Below are 23,038 nucleotides of genomic sequence, written 5' to 3' on the forward strand. Positions count from 1 at the left end.
TAAGGGTTGTCGTTGCAGGCCGACTGGTTCTAATCGTTATGGTTAGTGGCAGTGCTGCATTCTGCTTGCTTCGTGTAGATAAGAGTGACGTAGTACTTTGCCAATACGGTCAAAGAGCCTACCTCTACATGGGAAGGTTCAAGCTAGTAACAGAACATTCGACATTCCTAAGACAGGGTCCAGGATATCTACAGGACAGCAACTGCTGGCTTTGCACAAAGCGTCGCTCCGGCTTTATTGTCGACTGACCTAGCGACACGGCCGAATGCCTCGACCGCGAATCGAACCCCGTGCCCTCTCCGGCCGCGACTCAGTGGCGGCCGCGAGCGCAGCGCCCCAGGTCGAGTCGGCCGCACACGTTCGCCCGCCGCTCGCCGCCCCCCCCCCCCCCCCCCCTCTCGGCGGCGCTGCCACGGAGCGAGCGAGCGATCGTCCCGGGGCCTCGTTTGTCACGAGGACGGTGGCGCGCGCCGCCGCCCCCACGAATCCGTCAACACGTCGCACTTCTGTTTCCGGCGGTCCCGACATCGCTGGGTACAAATTTATTCCGCGAAATGCCTCGGTTTGCAAGTGACAATCTTGAGCGGTTGTTTTGGGTAGGAAATTGCGCAGCTGTGAAACGCGTGGCTGTGCCCGGGTCGCGTTATTAATGCTCAGAAAAGTGGAAATTGGCTGCCGCTGAACGTCATTTGGGGGTCACAGTTACAAGCAGCTGCGCCCTCGCTTGCATTTTCCACGTTGTTGTTTTACTGAGTGTAATGCTGCGACTTGTGTGTGTGGTATGATGTGTGCGGTGTGTGTGCTGTGTGTGGTATGATGTGTGCGGTGTGTATGGTATGATGTGTGCGGTGTGGGTGTGTAGTATAGTGCGTAGCTGGTTCTAGTGCGTGCGTGGTGTGTACGTGGTGGTATTGGGTGTGTGGGGTGGGTATGTGGTGGAGGTTGGAGTGGTGTTGACCACCTCCTTTGTTACTCGCTATCGGCACTTGCTTCAAAATCTGTTAAGACTATAAGGGGGATCTTTGTCTTTGTGTATTCCGGTAATTCACACATTTTCTCCACACCCAGTGACCTCAATTTCTTATCTGGTCACGGCTAAAATCAGTCACAAGCAACATCGGAACAGGTTCTGACCCCTGTCTTGGTTGATTCTGCCTTAATTGAGTACCTGGAGTGGTGTTTAAATATCAGTGTGCGAAGCTAAATTGGGGAGTTGTGTCTTCGTCCGCGCTTGAGGATTGGGGCAGCTGGATGCGTGCGCCTGTCTGTGTAGGTGATGCATGTGCATGCCTTGGTGCACATCTGTTGGCACGTGCTCTGCATGCGTGCGAGAGCGAGCCTGAGCGCCTGCGTGCGCGTGCGGGGTGCGCGTATATAGGTTCACGCGAGCGTGGGGGGTGTATGGGGGAGCGGTGGAGCAGTAGTTGGTGCAATGTGCTGCAAACCCGGCCAGCCGAGTTCGATTCCCGCTCAAGGCCAACATTGCTGACGAATATTGGAATCGCTCGTGGGCTTCTCCTAGATCGACTCAGCCTTAAACGAGTAGCTAGCGCGGTGTAAATATCAGCATTGGTGGCCGGGCGTGCTGCTGCACACTCACCCCCTCGTGCGCCATGCCGGCCTTAGTATGTGCTAGCTAACAGCACTTGCTCCAACTATTTGTGAAGGCTATACGGGGGATCTTTGTCCTCGCGTGCGCACACACACGCTGGGTCACGTGACGGCTGCCCCCTAATCCGGCTCGCTCTGCAGCCCATCCGCTTGTTTTCTGGCCGCGATTGCGATTTTAAATCCGGCTCTGAGCTCACCGCGGACGCAGAATCAGAGGGAGCGACGCTGCCGCGCGCGCGACTCGGGGAGCGTCGCTCTCCGGATGGGAGTCGGAGCCCGATGCGGTGTTTGCGTGGGAGCGGTGTATGTCACACATTCATAATTCATACGCCTGGCGGAATCAATTCGCCGTTGCGCGCGTCGGGTTACGTTTTCATTCCGGGTCTCACCGTAATGGAACCGACCGTAATCTGGCAGGATCTCGTTTTACTTCGTCCGTGCCGCCGAGTTAATAATTGAACGAACAAATTATGTTAATTCCCTTCTGCGACCCCCCCCCCCTCCTCGAGCAAATAGTGGGCAGCCATGGGGAGCAGGGTGTTTGAGTGAGAAATGAACACGCGGTGGTGACAGCGGCGCGGCGTGATTGGCAGAGGCCCTGCTCGCGTGCAAGGAATGAGATGAGGCCACCTCTCCGATTTCCGCCCTTCTCCGTGGCCCAGCGGTTCATGGACCCGAGTGCAGTTGCACCGCCTGCACACTCGATAGCTACACCTCTGGGCGGTGGTAGCAACCCTGTTGGAGGGGTCATCTGGGTGACCTCCGTGGGACATTGCTTCAACAAGGCCCCGACGCGGAGACCCTGTCTGAGCAAAGGCTGCTCTGGGTCATTGATCATTGTACTTTGTATATCTTTTTCATTATCGGCATCATCTTCATCACAGTAATCATCATCATCATCATCAGCTGCTAGTAGGGAGGGATGCCTCCACACACTGCTGCCACCTCTCGCGATCCTGCGATGTCAGAGCCATCTCACTCCTGCGCGATGGACTGATCTCATTGCTCCGCCGCTGCCCTGGCCGTCCTCTATGTCAGGTACGGACATGTGGAGACTTGTGTTTCACACTCCACGGGGTTAAGCCGCTTCACCCGTTGCTCACTTTCATCCGCGCCCGATTGTGAGTTTTTCTTGTTTCTTTACCAAAATGTTTGTAACAACAACTCTGCAGTCTCCCGTATTTGCATCTCAGATCTCCCTTTGCTAAACGCGTGTCTTTATGCGATTCTTCCCTCGCGTGGCTTTGTAAACAAAGTCCATCGGCTGATCGGTCACACAACCCGCCGGCCATCTGATCGACGGTCGATCGGCTGACCGTTACATCCACGCCACGGCCTCTCCGCGTCGATCTCCCTCGCACGCCGCTGCCACCGCCCGGGGCAAAATCGTGGAGTCGCTGTCAACGTCGGTGAGCGAGTGGTGGTAGAGGCAGCGGTAACGGTGGGGGGGGGGGGGAGGAGCTCATGCTCTCTGACGTTCGCCCCCGGCACGCCCCGGGCAGTGCTGTCGGCTCGCCCCGGCACCGTCGCCTCCGCTCGGCGTTGATTGACGCCGCGCTCGTTCCTGTGTCTGGCGCGGTGGCTTGCGACGGTGCCCGCCGCTCGAAATCGGGCACGCTCGTGATTTACGGATTATGATGCGGGTTATGGTAGTTGGTGCCCCACTGTTTATTCTCGTTCCCCGTGTGTGCTGTATACACTGCATTGTCACATGTCATCGGCAATCACTCGCTTTCCGAGTAATTATCTTAAATTCTGGTGCTGCGGGATGCACAGCATGAGTGGTGCTGCCGAGATAACAAGCGGCGACGATGGTGATGTGACACCAAACCCACTGGGCTGAGCCTGTAGCAGCAAAGCAAGTAGGTTTAGGCCCTACCTGTAAGGATTTTGACCAATAGTTCCCACGTGTAAACTTCTTAATGAGAAAGTGGTTGATCGCGTCCAGTAGGACCCTCCTGGGAATGTTCCCTTGAGACCCATTGGTCTGGTCCCTGGGTGAACCAAGGACCCTCGTTACTATTTACGGCACACACACACACACACACGTGTCCAGCACGGAGCACAGAGGTGAGACTCCTCTGTCCGACACGCTCGCCGTGCTCCCCCTTCATTCTCCCCCTCTCTCGCACACGTAGGGATGGATTGTTCCAGTGTTCCCGTCTGCTGTGGGTCTTAAACCCTGGGCTGGTTCCATTTTCATTGGAAGGCGAGTGGGGGGGGGGGGGGATTGTGATCCAGGAAATATGAAAACAAATAAACACATTTACGAAGGCGCCTATTTAATTGCTCGCATCTCGAGGCTGCGATATCACTGGCGCGATTCCACGCCCAGCGCCCAATCCCCGCCGGGACCTGGGCTTCGTGTGATATCTCTGGCAACGTGAAAAAGGAGCGTCCCGGTCTTGAACAAAAAGGAAACCCACCACCCCCCCCCCCTTCACCCGTGTTCTGATCCGCCACCCCCACGGGAACCCCGAGAGCGCCGCGAGCCACGTGGGGTCATCGCGATGAGGAAGCCGTCTCGCCAGCCCTGGTGCGGCCAGCCCTGGTGTGGCCAGCCCCGGTTGGGATGGAGTGGGGCTAATCCGCTACGCCGATGAGCGAGCCGGGTGGGACGAGCGGGCGGTGCGTGCCCAGATCTGGGTTTGGCGTCGACGCGGTGACGGTGAGAGATGGAGCGACCGCCTCCACAAGCCAGCCAAACCCCTCTCTCTCATCTCGTGACTTTTACCAGCAGCGCATTGCATCACTGTGTTTGGTGTAGGGGTGGCCGGGGGGAGGGGGTGGTATTTTTGAGCTCTAATTTATTGTTTTTCCACGGTAACCATTGGCACGGCGACGTGTGCAGCAGCGTGGTAATGGATCTGCAGCCGCTCGGCTCGGCCCGCTGGGACAGGGCAAGCAAGGAGGGGGAGAGAGAGAGAAAGAGAGGAGTTGGCGGCAGGCGACTGGGGATGAGGAGGGGGATTGGAGCGGACGGCTCCCGTGACAGAAACAGAAATGAGAAACTCGGGCGGGAGAATAAAAAGCGGGAATAGATCCCAGCTCCCGCGAGTCACCGCCGTCGCGTTCCGTCTCCGCGGCGGCCGCGACGGCCTGGAGCATTGTGCGAGCCGGTGCCACTGTGACCCGAGCCGCTCGCTCGCTCACTCGCCTTTGTGTTGTGCTCGAGATGTAATCACAGGCGCCTGCGTGTTCAGTAATCACTCTTAACGAGCCGACGCGCGCCCCCCCCCCCACCGCTTCCACCACCTCCCCCCACCGAGTGCCAACGCCAGCCGTGGGCTGTGGTGGTGAGCGGTGCCTGAAGGAGAGAGAGGTCGCACCGAGATCTGAAGCTTGCCGTTTTTAGTTTAAATAGATTTTGTTTAGCCACGTGAGAACCCCAAGAGACCAGGTTGAGTCTCATTAGCGGGGGTGCGATACCTGGGGCATTGCCTGCCAGTAGGAGGGGGACATTGATAGTTGCTGTGTGTGTAAAATCCCAATTGAGTAATTTGCGGTTAATTTTCGAATTTGGCTCATCTGGACCCTAACACCGACAGACTATCGCCTACTCTTGCGAATGAGGTCCCTAATATTTTCTATGTCCTCCGTAAAGCAAACGGCGCATTATATTATTGTGGTTTATACACCCACCGCAGCATTAACCAGGGTGGCTGCTGGAATAGAACCGTGAACCTCTGCAACAACAAGCGGCGAACACTCTGCTGCCGCCCGGCCATGGTCCCTATTATCCAGAATGTACACATTGGGTCCCGTGTTCTGACACACTGCCTCTTGAGTTCAAGAGTCCAGGCTTGGGAATTCGAAGAGGTGTGCTGGCGATGATGGCATCGACCGCATCCTGAGACACTGGGTCATGGGATCAAACATGACTATCCTGGGTTTAGTCTTGGGTCTAGCCACCGAGTATCGAGGTTATACACTTGGTCCTATGTTCAGCCTGGGTTTAAACTTGGGAGTCTTGGTCTTATTACCGCATCTCCTCCGTAAACCGTCACCGCTCCCACGTTTAACCCAAGCAACGCTCAATATGCGAGGCATCGCGATCCTCGCTCTCTGCTGCTTGCTGCTGCTGCTGCTGTGTTGGAGTCATCGCCACACAGCTGTCCCTGCTCCCAGGGAGCGGTGCGTGCTGCTGCTGCTGCGTTGGAGTCATCGCCACACAGCTGTCCCTGCTCCCAGGGAGCGGTGCGTGCTGCTGCTGCTCATTTGGTGCTGCTGGTGGTTGGGGGAGGGGGAGGTGAGATATTTGGGCTGATGGTCGGGGAGGGTGGGGGGATAGAGGGGAAGGAGGAGGTTGCATTTGAGTGGGAAAATATCTGCAGTACAGTGTTGTGAAAGGCCGTGTGTGTGCACCAGGGAGGCAGTACAGTGCACGGCACGGGAATGTGGAGAGAGGGAGAGAGCGGGGAGAGCATGAGACAAAGAGAAGGTAGAGTAGGAGATGGGCGAGTGTATGATAGAGAGAGAAGAGACTCCTGCACCACGTCTTAAGATCATATAAAAAGTAAAATGGACTGCGTTGACAGTGATGCACAAACACAAATAACAAACACTCACCCGCTCCATCCCTGACACTGACTTACGACAAGAGATTGTATGTTACAGGCATAGCAGGGCCTGGCCAATGGCCCTCCTCAGGCAGGGAGGGGGTCACTGCCGAGACGCGAGCCTCCGGTTGATGTCAACACAGCCGAGACTGCGATCGCCGCCGCGGAGACAAGGAGGGACGACGAGATCGGCGGATTGTGCGGGAGCGATGCGGATTGTGGCGTAGCAGGAGCGCCACGGGGGTGGTGGAGATGTTGGGAAGCTTTGATCAAGGAGTGGATAGCACATGGCAGATGATGATGGTGATGGAATTGGGTTATGTAAAATCGTTTCATTTACATGAACGGGCTGCTCTCGACACTGATAGGCCTGGGTCTCCCTCTAAACTGAGACTGGAGATCTCCATGCGGTGTCGGCGGTCTCCCGCGTGCTCCGTGCTTGCGAGCCTCTGCGAGGGCCCAGGACCGCGTCTCGTTTGACGAATGTTCACTCCCATCTTGTTTTTTTGGCAAACAAATACCTTCTCCCCGTTTTTTTCCGTCGCCACATCGACAATAGATTTTTTTTTGGGTTTACGTGAACAGGTTTGGTAATATCGCTGAGCCAGGTAACTCTTTGCGAATGAGACTCCGCCCGTCGTCCCTTCAGTTCTCGCCTCCTGCTTCAACAACATCACCTTGAACAATGGCCCTCTAATTCGCCGGGGAGCAGCGACGGATCCAAGGGCGGCGGTTGGGGGTGGGGGGATGTGGAAGATCGCCACCCCCCCCCCTTGAAGCGGCAACAATTTGTATTGTATTGATATTCATCAGAGAACATGCATTGAATGTTGTTTTGTTAATGCTGGGTGTCGAGGAGGTGCCATTCCCTGGCTCACAAGGAGAAGGCAGTACAGCAAGTGGACTAATAGCTCTCTGTTTCCATCTGTACGGGTATAGAGCGTTGTACCCTCGCCCACGTGGGTTTTCTTTGGGTGCTTCGGTTTCCTCCCACATGTATAAGAATAAATAGTCGTCATTATTTGGCTGAAAACGTCTTAAAATAAAAACCTACGGTGCGCCCTACTGAAAATGGAGTTGTAGGTTTAACGTTGAATCCTTTATAGTTTTAGATTTGTTTCGTTTTACACGGGGGTGGCGATGCCGGCGAGAGAGGAAGGCTGCGCCCACCAATTGTCCCCGGCACTCGGCAACGCGCCCTGGCTCGCTTGCGCTAGGCCGCGACGCAGTGCGGGAGGGCGCCCACCGCCGGGGTGAGCGCTCACCGCTCACCGTGGCGGCGGCGGCGCGACGGGAAGGCAACTCGAGCCGCGTTGCCAAGGTGAAGCGAGGAGAGAAGGAAGAGGAGGAGGCCGCGCGAGATCAGGGGAAGAGATAGCGGCGCGTGTAGAGGTGGCGATAACGTTTGCTGTAATCCAAGCGTGGAGGAGAATCGGGAAGACTCGGCCAAATTGGTGCTAATTCTCCCACGGCTGCCCGGAACGATTTTTTTATATTTTTGCTGACCGGGACCGAGATTACGACGTCACTGCCGCCGCCGTTCACGCGGACCCCTGGTCTCCTTGCGCTCCCTCCCCACAACTTCCACCACCCCCCATGGGCCCTTGCCGTATGGAAGAGGCCGTTTCTGCGCGTCCAGAACAACTACGCGATTGTGCGAGCGCGCACGGTGCTCATTTACAGGTCCCCGGAGTGCGCCTCCTGAGGTCACGACCTCCTAGCTCTGGAGGTCATGGGTTCAGCGGGCGGCGTAGCGATCGAGTGTGTGCAACAGGGAACCACCAGCCGGAGGGGCTGAGGTGTTGGGGAATTGGACAACGGGAGCCCCCCCCCACTTCATTCCTTACACCGGGGCCCACAACGACCACGCTGCCACACCACTATGTTGGGTTCGTGCTCCAGTGTGAATGGATCTGGTTTGTGAGCTTTTGTTGTATTAATGTGAAAAGCCATCACGATGACCCTGTAAACCCGGCGGACGCGGGTCGATCCATGTATTTTTTTTATTTAGCTCAAAACGACAGTTTTCTCACCAAAATTCTCAAAGTGACATTTTATCCCACGCAGCCTTCCGCGATCTATGAAAAAAACAAAAACCCCCTCTGCCCTGTCAAGGCTGGCGCGCGTTGGCGGCGCTTTATGGAGACTCGATCCCGTGAGCGCGATGGCCTCTTTGTTTCTGAGCGCGGCGGCGCCATCAGCGTTTACGACGGGGCCGTTAACGGCCGCCTCCCGGGGGAACTGGACACGGGCGAGGGGGGGAGGAGGAGGGCAGTTAAAGTGTCGGTGTCTGGCCCAGCCGGTCACCTGCCCCATCCTGTGTCAGTTTTCATTGAGTCCCAGATGTGCGAGTGATCCGTTTGTTATTGGAGCCGTGCGAGAGCTGGTCGGGACGGCGAGGGAACCGGGAATCAGGGGAACGTCGTGGAACTTTGCTTTTGTGTTTTTTCACCGAATATTGGCACGAGTCACGGTGATGCCGTTGCGTTCATTAGATCCGGAGTTTCTCGTGACAGAGATCAAAGCCGAGACGTCATCAGGGCCAAGGATATTGCTGCTGCGTCCTTATGCCAGATCCCACATCCCACAATAATCCCATCACCACTGTGTATGTATGTTGAGCCTCTTTTGCACCGTACAAAGCCAACCGCGCTAATAGGAGGTTCGTGGGAAGGAGATCAGAGGTGCGGGGGAACAATGCGTCGAATATAACCGATTCTCATACTCAAGAAACACATGCGAATGTGTGGGTATTAATTGTTTGTGTACAATTTATGCGATGCACGGGCAATTTAATAACATGGTAATGTGACTAATCGAGTGTACAAACAAAACGATATCAACTAGAACCAAAACCAACGAGATGGCCGATTTTTGATCTGTTGCTCCAATTCAATGAATTCCAGAATTAAATCGCGACCGTGAGTCACGAGAGTCCGTCGCGTCGCTCGCCCGAGACGTTGGCGAATCACGTGGCCCGTCTCCTCCACGTGGCTTCGCTTCCCCCACTTGCTCTCTGACCTCCGGTCGGCACTCTGACCTCGCGGCGCGGTCGTGATGTTATTGAGACGCAGGGCAACGCGGCCTCCGGCGCCGCGTTCGCCAACCCCCGCCCCCCACCACCCTCGCTTGGGCACCTGGGGGTGGGGGGAGGGCGAAGGCCGTGGGCCCCGCATCCTCGCACGCCGCTCGCCCCGCTGCGCGAGGCATGCCATGTGCGCCGTGCATGCGTTACGCCCGTCTGACCTCACCGCTGCATGGCGCCCTCATTTCTCGCTTCCGTTCCGAAATCCCCGTCGTTTGGCCGAGACGCGGCGCCGCTTGCCCCCCCACCCCCCCCACCACCCCGCCTCGCTTGCCCACGCGGCCAGCCTGTGGCTGCTCCTCACGCCTCCCCGCCGGCATCCCGGGCGGAATGGCTAATTCTCATCGTCGCCTCTCCTCTCTCCTCCTGCCCTCTCCCTCGTGTGTGCCGGTTAAATCCCCCCCACACCCCCCCCCCCCCGTGACCTCACCATCAAGTTGATGTCACAGCTCCCCGGGAGCTCCCCTGGCCTCCTCCAGTGGGACAGATAGATGACGACCTCTTTACAAAGCAAGGTGACCCCCGCCCCACTCCTCGTGCCTTTCTCCGCCCTTCGTTTCTCAACATTGCCCCCCTTCCTTGCCCCCTTTCGACCTCCTCATCATCCCCACTCCACTCTGCTTCTTCATCATTCACCGCCTCCTCCCGGTCAACCTCGCAAGCCCTCGCACCGCCCACCGCCACTCCTGCCCCTTCTACGTTCGTCCGCCGGCTCCATCCTCCCAGAATGCTTTGCAAGTGATGGCATCGAACGGTGGCCATTGCTCGTCATCAGCATCGGCCGTGATCGATCCGCAGCTGGATGAAGGCCTCCCCCAAACCGCCATCAGTTCTCCCAATCCTGCGGTGTAATGATCCACCGAGCACCTGATGATTTCATTGCTTCGTCTCCTCGGCAGCCCGGTATTAACGTTCCGTATGCGTATTGTAGTCAACGGTGGTCGTCCCATGGATTTATCCGAATCGACCGTGGGAATGTGGAATTTTCAGCAGTGTTTCAGGACCCCAAGTGGCAAATGAGCACCACCTGATGATCAATTAAAGCCACTGTGATTCTGATGTCAACTGGGCACACCGCTCCTGCGTCAGCGGTGGAAATTTCACATTCCCATGGTGGGGGGGGAAGGGGGGGGGGTCAGTCTCTCCGTGGGAGAGCCACTGTTGACGCACGCGAGATCGGGGTAACCCAGCCGTTGTGCGCGCACGGCCGTGGAGAATCCGTTCGGACACTTCTTACAACTTGGCGAGAGAGCGCGGCTCGTTTGGCCGCTCCGACGACCGCCGCGAGGTAACGGGACGGTCGATACCGCCGGTCCCCGGAGCCGAGCGGCGGCGTGCACCGGTTGTGGACGGAGCGAGCCCCCCACCGGTGCCGCCCGGCTCACCACCGCGCCCCGAGTTGTGCCGCGCAATTCGCTTCTCCCGCCGCCGACGCCGACGGCGCTGGCGGCCGCCTGGTGAACGCTCGGCGCGTTCCCTTGAATTTCTTAAGCGCCGGCCAATTTTGTTCCGGCGGAAATTGGATGCCGTGAGGTTTGTTGTTGCGGTAATTCGCTGCAATCTTCGCGCACTCCATTCACCGGTGCAGCAACTCCCCCCCCCCCCCGCCGCCTTCCTTCCACCTCCGAGCCCCCCTCCGTGCCAGGGTAAATTGCGTAGCAGGTGCAGCCGCGCGGCGACAGGTTGCGTGGGTAATGAGTGGCGCTGCTTGTCGCACCGCCACGGGGTGGGGGTGGCGGCGGGGTGCGCCGAGGCCCCCACCCCAACCGGCGTGGTCATCGCCCATCGCCGGGCAGAAGTCGCCTCTCGCTTTGTCTGCCGAGTTGTTCCCTCTAGGCGGAATCTGAGCCCCCCCCCCCCCCCCCACTCTGCATCACCGAGCCCCCCACTCTGCATCACCGAGCCCCCCACTCTGCACCGTGAGGGAGTCCCGCAGTGCGCGAAGGCTCCGGTCGTCGGTGTTGGCGCTGTTTGTGCGAGCGACGTAAGCCTGTATCTCTCGTGATTCATGCGCATTAATGTTTAATTGAGTATCCTCGCGCACCATACAGTGAGGGAAAAAAGTATTTGATCCCCTGCTGATTTTGTACGTTTGCCCACTGACAAAGAAATGATCAGTCTATAATTTTAATGGTAGGTTTATTTGAACAGTGAGAGACAGAATAACATAAAAAATCCAGAAAAACGCATGTCAAAATGTTATAAATTGATTTGCATTTTAATGAGGGAAATAAGTATTTGACCCCCTCTCAATCAGAAAGATTTCTGGCTCCCAGGTGTCTTTTATACAGGTAACGAGCTGAGATTAGGAGCACACTCTTAAAGGGAGTGCTCCTAATCTCAGCTTGTTACCTATATAAAAGACACCTGTCCACAGAAACAATCAATCAATCAGATTCCAAACTCTCCACCATGGCCAAGACCATAGAGCTCTCCAAGGATGTCAGGGACAAGATTGTAGACCTACACAAGGCTGGAATGGGCTACAAGACCATTGCCAAGCAGCTTGGTGAGAAGGTGACAACAGTTGGTGCGATTATTCGCAAATGGAAGAAACACAAAAGAACTGTCAATCTCCCTCGGCCTGGGGCTCCATGCAAGATCTCACTTCGTGGAGTTGCAATGATCATGAGAACGGTGAGGAATCAGCCCAGAACTACACGGGAGGATCTTGTCAATGATCTCAAGGCAGCTGGGACCATAGTCACCAAGAAAACAATTGGTAACACACTACGCCGTGAAGGACTGAAATCATGCAGCACCCGCAAGGTCCCCCTGCTCAAGAAAGCACATATACATGCCCATCTGAAGTTTGCCAATGAACATCTGAATGATTCAGAGGACAGCTGGGTGAAAGTGTTGTGGTCAGATGAGACCAAAATGGAGCTCTTTGGCATCAACTCAACTCGCCGTGTTTGGAGGAGGAGGAATGCTGCCTATGACCCCAAGAACACCATCCCCACCGTCAAACATGGAGGTGGAAACATTATGCTTTAGGGGTGTTTTTCTGCTAAGGGGACAGGACAACTTCACCGCATCAAAGGGACGATGGACGGGGCCATGTACCGTCAAATCTTGGGTGAGAACCTCCTTCCCTCAGTCAGGGCATTGAAAATGGGTCGTGGATGGGTATTCCAGCATGGCAATGACCCAAAACACACGGCCAAGGCAACAAAGGAATGGCTCAAGAAGAAGGACATTAAGGTCCTCGAGTGGCCTAGCCAGTCTCCAGACCTTAATCCCATAGAAAATCTGTGGAGGGAGCTGAAGGTTCGAGTTGCCAAACGTCAGCCTCGAAAACTTAATGACTTGGAGGAGATCTGCAAAGAGGAGTGGGACAAAATCCCTCCTGAAATGTGTGCAAACCTGGTGGCCAACTACAAGAAACGTTTGACCTCTGTGATTGCCAACAAGGGTTTTGCCACCAAGTACTAAGTCATGTTTTGCAGAGGGGTCAAATACTTATTTCCCTCATAAAAATGCAAATCAATTCATAACATTTTTGACATGCGTTTTTCTGGATTTTGTTGTTGTTATTCTGTCTTTCACTGTCCAAATAAACCTACCATTAAAATTATAGACTGATCATTTCTTTGTCAGTGGGCAAACGTACAAAATCAGCAGGGGATCAAATACTTTTTTTCCTCACTGTAAATGTTATATGACCAAAGTTTAACAATTTAGATAATTTGTAGTCCTGCGCCATGAAGGAATTCCACCGCTTCTCATCCGTGCCGGCGTGCACGCTGCCCATGAGCCTCTGTCGTGTGTCACGTGGGTGGAGGGGTGGCACAGCGGCTGGCGCGCTCGCTGAGCCAAGCATGGCTGCCGTGAGATCCGATCCGTTACCCCCCCCTCCCGACCTCCCTTTACCCGCCCCTCCCTTGTTTCACCATTCTTCACCACACCGGTCAAACAACTGCCACGGCCAACATGGCACGGCGAGGATCCTTATCCAGCAGTGCATTGGCACCCCTGTTGCGCAAGAAAGATGTGGTATCTTGGGTGGGGTGGGGGGGGTTGTGTGCAATGGGGGTTTAGGGGGTGGGGGCGTGAGGGTTTGGGCAGCTCTCCAACACGCAGCAACATCTCCCCCCCCTCCTCCACTCCCCACACCGCACGAGCAGAGATTTATTGCCGCATTTTACATCTTGGCGTCGGCTGATGCGGGAGATTATAAGTGGGCGTCCGGATGGATCTGGCATCATTCCGGGCGAGCGGCCGGCTGAGTGGTTGGGCCCGGTCCAGCCGCTGCGCCTTTGTCAGAGAGACGCATCGCAGGTAGAGGCAGCGCGGACGTTCTGCCGGGGCGGGGAGGGGGGCTGTGGGGGTCGTGAGTCTTTATGTCTGTGTCCGACGCCTCTCGGAACAGCTTAACTGCAGCGGGCTGTTCACTTGCCAACTGCTCCCCTGCTGCTGCTGCTTCTGCTGCTGCTGCTGCTTTGTGCGTTTTATGGCCGTTTCTGGTAAAGGGTCCACGAAGCGTTAAAAATTAGGGGATAAAACCGCCGCTTGTTCCACCGAACGTTTACTGCACGAGTGGAGCGATCGCGCACGTCGCTGTCTGCCTCGCTCTCTCGCTCGCTCTCGCTCACTCTCTCGCTCTCTCGCAGTCTCGCTCACTCTCTCGCTCACACTCTGCCTCACTCGCTATCTCTCTCTCTCTCATCCTCTCGCAGTCTCGCTCACACTCTCGCTCACACTCTCGCTCACTTGCTATATCTCTCGCTCACTCTCTCGCTCACTCTTTCGCTCACTCTCGTTCATTCTCTCACTCACTCTCGTTCGCTTTCTCACGGTCTCTCGATCTTTCGCTCGCTCACTCTCGCTCCCTCTCTCGCCATCCCATGTGGCGCTCCGTCATGATGAAGCAGGATTTTTCTCTGAATTGCTCCGACCTCGCGTCGATCCACATTCATCTCTGCGGTTCATCATTAAAACGAAACGAGCACCAACTCTTAACAAAATTATACCCTGCCCTCACAAATTATTACCCACATCCCTACGGAGCCGCACGTAATGCCTCTATTTTCACAATTGAATTCTACTCCACTGACGGAATTGCTGCAACGCAATCTTCGGGCCCTGTAACATTTGTGGGTGGCTCTTAACCATGTTTCCTGAAGCTATCCACATGGCATGGCGAGGTCCTCATCCAGCAGTGAATTGACAAAGGGCTGTATAAAATATATAAACGAGTGGTATTTTTTAAAGAGGTCACGCGCCACCGATTAATCCCAATAAGGTTAAAGCCAGATCGGGTTTGGCGTTGCTTGTCACACTGGTCACCCATGACCTCATCAGATCTCGGAAGCGAAGCGGGTTTTGACCCTGGTTAGTATTTGGATGTGTAAGGAGTTGCTGGATCAATCACAGTACAGCAGTGGATTGTTGAATCTTTCTGTGCAGGCCTTTGTGTGCATCGTTTTCTACGTATTCTCCAGTTTCCTCCCAAGCAAAGCCACCCGCTCTTTCATGGAATTGGCCAAACATCTCAATATGATGTTTGTGTCGTTAGCAGCAGCAGCCGGTAACCTTCCCGTGCCGGCAAGAGGCCTCCGTCCCATCCCTTCGTTGGCCTTGTCCAGCAGTGGCTTCAACAAAATATCAAGGGCAATATTATTTAAGGACGTTCTTATTATTTATAATCACTATTATTATTATTGAGCATGCGTGAGCCACCCACGTGGAGGTGAGCGAGTTATTGCGGACGCTTCTTTGTTCACTTTGACCGCTAACCGCCCCACCGCCTCCGCTCCTGCAGTCCAGTTTGACGGCGTGGACAAGACGCGGTCGCCACCGGCCACCGGCGCGGACCGCGGGCGGCCGCCCCAGGGCCCCGAGGAGCGGCCGCGCAACCCCAGCGGTGGGAAGAAGGCCTCGCGACGACACAGCCCCCCCGAGCACGGCTCCTCGTCCTCCTCGTCCTCCTCCTCGTCCTCCTCCTCCTCCTCCTCCGGCGAGAGGGTGGACCCCGCCGTGCCGCTCGAGCGACAAGCGTGAGTCGCGCCACCGCCAGAAATCGCCGCGGCCGAGCGCGCCCCAAGGCCCGCGGTGGCGAGCGGCCGGCAGCAAACACGAAGGGTTTTGGGTTCTCCTGTTTTCAAATGTACGTGGCGTCTACGCACGTAGCAGTCGCATCTCGAGGAACTTAGACAACAACAAGACCTAGGTTAGGGAAGAAGGGTTGGGGCAGCCAGGCCAGGGATTTCAAAGTTCATTTCTAATGATATAAACACGTATCCCTCTTCTACTTAGTGCGGTTGGTTTTGTATTCCAGGTCACGCTTGCAAGAGAGAGAGACTTACAAGCTGAATGGCCTCTCGCGGTGTCATATATGAACCTCCTGTCCACTCTCTGCTCTGCACGCCGCGCGGATTGCTGGGTTTATTTGACCGCACATCACCGCGCTGGTCAGGGCGAGTTGGGGCGGAGGGGGGGGCAGAGGGCAGTGATGGGGGGGGGGGGGCTCTGTTGAGATCGGTCACATCCCGCGTTTGTCATCTTCAAAATCCCATGTCATACTTCCTCCCCCCCCTCACCGTGTGTTCCATTTGGGCAACCCCCTTCGCTGGCGACCCCCCGCTGGCGACGCAGCTGGTACCACGGCGCGATCGGGCGGTCGGACGCCGAGGCCCTGCTGCGGCTGTGCCGGGAGTCGAGCTACCTGCTGCGGAACAGCGAGACGAGCAAGAACGACTTCTCCCTCTCCCTCAAGTGAGCCTCGCCGGCGGCAGTCACAGTGGCACACGGAGTAGTGACACACGGAGTAGTGACACACGTAGTAGTGACACACGTAGTAGTGACACACGTAGTAGTGACACACGTAGTAGTGACACACGTAGTAGTGGCACACGTAGTAGTGACACACGGAGATGTGACACACGTAGTAGTGACACACGTAGTAGTGACACACGTAGTAGTGACACACGGAGTAGTGACACACGTAGCAGTGACACACGGAGTAGTGACACACGGAACAGTGACACACGGAGTAGTGACACACGGAGTAGTGACACACGTAGTAGTGACACACGGAGTAGTGACACACGTAGTAGTGACACACGTAGTAGTGACACACGGAGTAGTGACACACGGAACAGTGACACACGGAGTAGTGACACACGTAGTAGTGACACACGTAGTAGTGACACACGGAGATGTGACACACAGAGTAGTGACACACGGAGTAGTGACACACGTAGTAGTGACACACGGAGTAGTGACACACGTAGTAGTGACACACGTAGTAGTGACACACGGAGTAGTGACACACGGAACAGTGACACACGGAGTAGTGACACACGTAGTAGTGACACACGGAGTAGTGACACACGGAGATGTGACACACGTAGTAGTGACACACGTAGTAGTGACACACGGAGTAGTGACACACGTAGTAGTGACACACAGAGTAGTGACACACGGAGTAGTGACACACGTAGTAGTGACACACGGAGATGTGACACACAGAGTAGTGACACACGGAACAGTGTCACACGACAATGGTGGAAACTACCACTCATTCTGTGTGGAACGGGGGGGGGGGGTTGTGTGGAAGCAGCCAGGGGGAGGGGGCATGCACGCCGTGCTTCTCATGCACACACAGACAGGGACTCGATGCATCGTCACGACCGAGGTGAGTCGTGTCCCTCGAAAATAATGGCAACGCCGGTCGTGGTGGCGGTGGTGGCGAGGGCGGCGGTGAGGGTGTCTGGCTATGTGCAGGGGCGGGGGAGGGGCGGTTGTGGTGGTGGTGGTGGCTGGGGTTGCCTCGACTCAATATAGCGACGGAGGCAGCGCGCCTCTGCCCGACATCTCCTCGCTGTAATTTCGCTCGCTAATTCCTTCCCCGAGCCGGCTGTGATTAAACTGTCACCATCGCTCTCGTCTGCTTGCGTAACGCGGCACGCGAGCGCCAACGCGGCCGCAACGCCGCGTTGGCGCCCGATCTGTGGAGCGCTGGGGGAGCGGGGTGAGAGGGTGGGGGGAGGCGGAGAGACTCAAGCCAGAGCTCTCGGTGGGGGGGGCGGGGGGGCGCTCTCCCTGGCGGGGAGAGTGGCAGTGGCAAGGGTCGCGGCAGTGATAGGCGGCGCTACATCGATACCCGTCGTGCAATAACACCCCATGTGAAACGATACCCAATCTACAGTGATACTCACAGTGATGTTTGTGATACGCTGAGACCCAATCCTTAAAGTGATATCTACCGCACAATGATACCCAGTGATAACTATTGTACAGTGATATCCACGATATGTTTCCGACAAACACACCCATTGGGCAATGAATCCCAACGTCACCCACGATTCCACGATAGAGCCCCCATCCAACATAAGCCCAGACACCTACGCTTAAATTTCCACACACAGGGAGGCCTGTGGCCTACTTGCTGTACTGCGTCGCCTTCTGTGCCAGGGCTGCCATGCAAAGTGGCGCTCTTTGTGGAATCTGTTCCCGCCGCCATCAGCTTTCACGCAGCAGTGGATCGATCACGGCTACTGACGAGTGTTATGGTGACGCGGCCGCGAGTAATGCCGACGAACCTTTGCTTACTCCTCCACCGTCTCCGAGGAGCGGCATCAAAATTAATGTCCTGCCAGGCAAGCGCCTAACTCGGCAGCCACGCTCTCCCCGCTGTTTGAGTGCCAATTGGCGTCTCTGAGATTAGGCCGCAGATGCGGCAGGGAGGGTGGCACCGGCTGGCGCTGTGTACGCGCGTGTCTCAGTGGTGTGGGGTAGGCGTGTGCGTGTCTCGCTGTGTGCGTCACACTGTGTGTGTCTTCGTGGCCTTCATAGGTGCTCGCTAACAGCAGTTGCCCCAACAGTCTGTTCATGCTATACAGTGGTGCCCCAGAGATCGAACTTAATTCGTTCCAGAAGGCCATTCGAACACCGATTTGTTCGAACACCGAATTAATTTTCTCCATAAGAATAAATGTAAATGACATTAATTGGTTCCAGACGCAATAAATCTCTCATTAATTATATCGTGGTTCTCACAACTTTACATTTTGGCTTATCACTACCACTAACCTTCTTAGGAGACATTGTGTATGGATAAACACCAAAAAGCACTAAAACAAAGGGCATTAACGAAAAAGTTAAAGAACGATGTTTTGTGGCTCTGCACTGGGTGAGAGCTACGTGTTAACCGAGCCTCTCATACGTTAAAACCTTTGTCTGGGCAAGCGTCATGCACGCTGCTGGCCATACGCGTCTCAGCCATACAGGTTCTTTAAAGTCGCAATTGCCGTTCGACCTCCGAATTTCGTCCGGTTTCCGGGGCAAAAAATGTTCGGAAATATCGAACGCCGATTTGTTCGAGTTCTGGTGAGTTCGATCTCCGAGGTTCTACTGTATGTGGAATCTTTGTCTCAGTGGAGTGGGCATGTGTTTGTGGCTGTGTTATGTGCATGCGGGGAGCGGCAGGGCAACGGTTAGCGCGCTGCGCTACAAACCTGACGAACCGATCCCCTCTCACGGCCAGCAGCAGTGACGATTATCTGCACGGGTGTTCACCAGGGCATGGGTTATAATTCATTTTCACTTCGAATCGAGGCGGAGGCTCAGCGGAGCGGCATTCACTCGTTATTTCCTTTGGCAGCGGCGCTGTCGAGTGAAGGCCACCACCACCTCCCACACACCGGCACCACGGCGGAGCGATGCGCATCATTAGCTTGCCGGGTGGATGGATCGGATGGGTGGATGGATGAATGGATAGGATGGATGGATGGTGGCTATTCTTGTAGGCCTTCATTTAAAACACACACTCGCACAGAAGTCAGACCTGTGTGTGTGTGTGTGTTTCTCTTTGTGTCTGCGGCTATGCATCTATGCCTGTGTCTGTGTTTGTGCATGTACCTCATTGCGTATGTGTGTGTGTTTGTGTATCTTTGTTGGCGTGCGTCTGTGCTGTTTGTATGACTGTGTTTGTGTATGTGCATCTGTGTTTTGTGTGCAAGTTGGCACGGTGTGCAGCACATGTGGTGCAGCTGCCACTGGCCATCTCAGCCAGTTAACCCACAGCACCTAGGTGTGCCCCGTGACCTCCTGCCGGCAGCGAGCCTTCCATACTTCACGTTACGGCCTCAATATTCACATCTCCTGGCACAAGCTGTGGTGGCTTCACCATCATTTAGTGGTGAAGGTCGACTGTCGTTTTTTGTGTTCATGTCTCTTTGTACGTTTATATCTGTCTTTGGTTGTTCACGTATGTATGTTTCTGTATGTGTGTCTTTGTGTGGGGAGCAGTAGTGCAGTGGTTAGCACGCTGCGCTACGTACTCGACGACCCGAGTTTGATTCCCGCTCACGGCCAACAACAGTGACGATTATCTAAACCAGTCCCGGGCCTCCCCGAGGTTGACTCAGCATTTCACGAGTACCTGGTGCAGCGTGTTAAAAATATCAGCACCGAGGAGATAAAGGCGGCCAGGAATGGTGCTGGCCACCCACCCCCTTGAATCCCGTGCCAGCCTTCATAGAAGCTACTTGCTAACAGCACTTGCCCCAAAAGCCTGTTAATGGCTATATGGGAGACCTTTGTCTCTGTGTACGCTGTCATGCCTGCGTGCGTTTGCGCGGAATGCGCATGATGCACACAAACGCGCGTCGCTTGGAAATCGTCGGCAAGACGCAAAGTCGCAAAGACGCAAAGTCGCAAAGACGCAAAGACGCCGCTGCTGCTGCTGCTGCTGCGTGTGCTCGCCGGGCTGGTGTGGGGTCAGCGCGGGGTCAGCGAGCGGGAACTCGGCACGGCGACGGAGGGCAGCGGCCTCGCAGGCCCCTGAGCAGCGCCGATTTTTCTCGGCTCAGGCCGAGCAGATGCTGGGACGGTGCCCCCGTGCCGCGGGCCGCTCGGAGGAGCGGTACCGTGAACATCGGCGTGGCGCGACTGCTCGCTCGGTGCGCCGTGAATGAAAAAATTGCTCTCTCGGTAGATTTTATTTGCGGTTTATTTTCGGATGCTTTTGTTGTTGTTAAATGATGATTTCTTTTTTCGTGCGCATTTATCCGTGTGGCGCCGCGATTTTGCCCTTTCTCTGACCCCCCGCGCTCGGATTAGCGGTTTGCCTACACGCGTGTCATCACACGCACACGCGTGCATGAACGCACGCGTGCATGAGCACACGCATGCATGAGCACAATTGTACAAAAGGCAGAAAGATCCCCCGTGTAGCCTCTAACTGGCTGTTGGGGCAAGGGCTGTTCGCGAGCACCTATTAAGGTCGGCACGGCGCACGAAGCGGTGGTGTGGCCGGAACCGCGCACGGCCACCTTTGTCTCCCCACCGGTGATGTGACACGCTTGCGAGCCAGCGCGTGTGGCGGGCTCGTCTCGGCTGGCAGCTCGGAACCCCCAACGGAGACGATCGCCGCCCGGCGCTCCGTCAGAGCAGGAAGCAGGACAACTTAAACTTTTTGACGTGTCGACATTCTGACGTTAAAAACGAAGCACGCGCCGTGCCGAGTCCCGCGGGGAGGGGTCATGGCGGCACCGCGCCGGCAACAGTTGCTGCAAAATCGTCCCCCAATTCCAATCAGCGATGCAGCGGAAAATTGGGATCGCGCAAAGGAGCCGGCGCGGGATTCCGTGCCACTTAAATTTCACACAACGCTCGCTCCTCGCTCGGCCCGCTGGGGCCCACGTGGCAGAGGCTGACAGTTCCACCGCACCCCCCGCTCCAACCTCAACCTCCTCCCACCTCCGCCCTCCCAGTCTGAGACCGCGCCAGCCCTGAGGGCGCTCCCTGTTTGTCTCTTCAGGACAGCGGCGCCAGCCGGAGGTGCCCCGTCTCGCCAGGGGGCACGATACAACGCCCACCGTGCGGCGGCTGACGCAAACGCCACGGAGCGGGGGTAGAGGTCTGGCAGCGTGGGGCCTCAGCGGGACCTCGGCAGGGCCAGCACCGCTGAGGCCCCGCGGTCAATCTGCCAGTGGTTAAACCGGCTTCTCAGGTCGTAGCCAGTGGCTCACATAGAGACCCATAGACTCACGTAGAGACCCATAGACTCACGTAGAGACCCATAGACTCACATAGAGACCCGTAGACTCACGTAGAGACCCATAGACTCACGTAGAGACCCGTAGACTCACATAGAGACCCGTAGACTCACATAGAGACCCATAGACTCACGTAGAGACCCGTAGACTCACGTAGAGACCCATAGACTCACATAGAGACCCGTAGACTCACGTAGAGACCCATAGACTCACGTAGAGAGCCATAAACTCACATAGAGACCCATAGACTCACGTACAGACCCATCGACTCACATAGAGACCCATCGACTCATGTAGAGACCCATCGACTCACTACAGACCCATCGACTCACGTAGAATGAGTTTTCTTCAACTGAGTTCTCAAGCGTGGTGAGTTTAATATCACCAGTGACTGCACAAAAATGCGATATTTTACTTAACGCGTCCAAATCTTGGCTCTGTAAATCAAACCCTTCATTGGCTGTCATGTGATAAACAGATTTGGGACGGCATTACAATGTGAGCTGGAATGCGACAACAATAGTTCCAGCCAAGTGGCTTCAGAAGTAGTCATGTGACACTATCTCCTAGGGCCGCTCTCTAAGACGGGGTGATGCACTGCTCGCTAAAAAGTTCCAATTGGGAATGTCTTTGTCAGTACAACCCTGTCCTTAGCGCTTCATCTGGAGCCAGTTAAGATCATGGGTGTATGTTTGTACGCGTGTGTTTGCGATGCATGTGTGTCAATTCACACCGCGGAGACGCCTGCAAACCACATGTTCCAGCGCAAGGGATTATCTCGGTGTAATATTTCGATAGATGTAATAATAATAATTTATAGACGCACTAGCGTATAAACACTGTCTAGAGGTAGCTCGCTAGCGCACAGATTACCAAGCAAGCACCTCTCCTCCCCTCGCCGTGCAGATCATCCCCAGGGCCCCTGCCACCACAGCCGAGGTATCCTGGAGGTGGTGTGTTGGGTGAGCTGCTCTCTGGGTCACTGACCACCACAGACCCAGCTGAAATTAATCTCTGTATTACATAGTGTGTGTGTGTGTGTATATATATGCCAACCCCACGCCCAGCCGCCTTTGTCTCCCGAGCAGCGATGTTTACACACCGTATTAGGTACTCGTTTAAGGCTGAATTGACCTAGGGGAGGCCCAGGACCGGTTCAGATATTCGTCACTGGTGTTGGCCGCGAGCGGGAATCGAACTCGGGTGGCCTGGTTCGTAGCGCAGCGTGCTAACCGCTACACTACCGCTCCCCACACACACACTATATACACACACACACTATATACACAGACACACACACACTATATACACACACTATATACACAGACACACTATATACACACTATATACACAGACACACTATATGCACACACACTATATACGCAGACACACACTATATACACACACACTATATACACAGACACACACACTATATACACAGACACACATACACTATATACACACACACACTATATACACAGACACACTATATACGCAGACACACACACACTATATACACACACACTATATACACAGACACTATATACACAGACACACTATATACACAGACACATTATATGCACACACTCTATATACACAGACACACACACACTATACACACACACTATATATACACACACACTATATACACACACACACTATATACACAGACACACTATATACACAGACACACTATATACACACACTATATACACACACTATATACACAGACACACTATATACACAGACACACTATATACACACACACACTATATACA

At 55.3% G+C, this 23,038-nt stretch overlaps 1 protein-coding gene across 1 annotated transcript in view; it reads left to right on the top strand.

Moving 5' to 3' along the window:
* Positions 1-23,038, top strand: part of LOC116941922 (SH2 domain-containing adapter protein D-like) — an 87,202-nt gene that overhangs the window by 46,909 nt on the left and 17,255 nt on the right. Inside the window, exons 4-5 of the mRNA XM_076067717.1 lie at positions 15,020-15,254; positions 15,853-15,972. Of these exons, the coding sequence (XP_075923832.1) occupies positions 15,020-15,254; positions 15,853-15,972 (355 nt within the window). The remainder of the gene's footprint in view (positions 1-15,019; positions 15,255-15,852; positions 15,973-23,038) is intronic.

The sequence above is a fragment of the Petromyzon marinus genome, chromosome 1 (assembly GCF_048934315.1).
Source record: "Petromyzon marinus isolate PM22_M1 ecotype Great Lakes invasive population chromosome 1, UKy_Petmar_22M1.pri1.0, whole genome shotgun sequence".
NCBI lineage: Eukaryota > Metazoa > Chordata > Hyperoartia > Petromyzontiformes > Petromyzontidae > Petromyzon > Petromyzon marinus.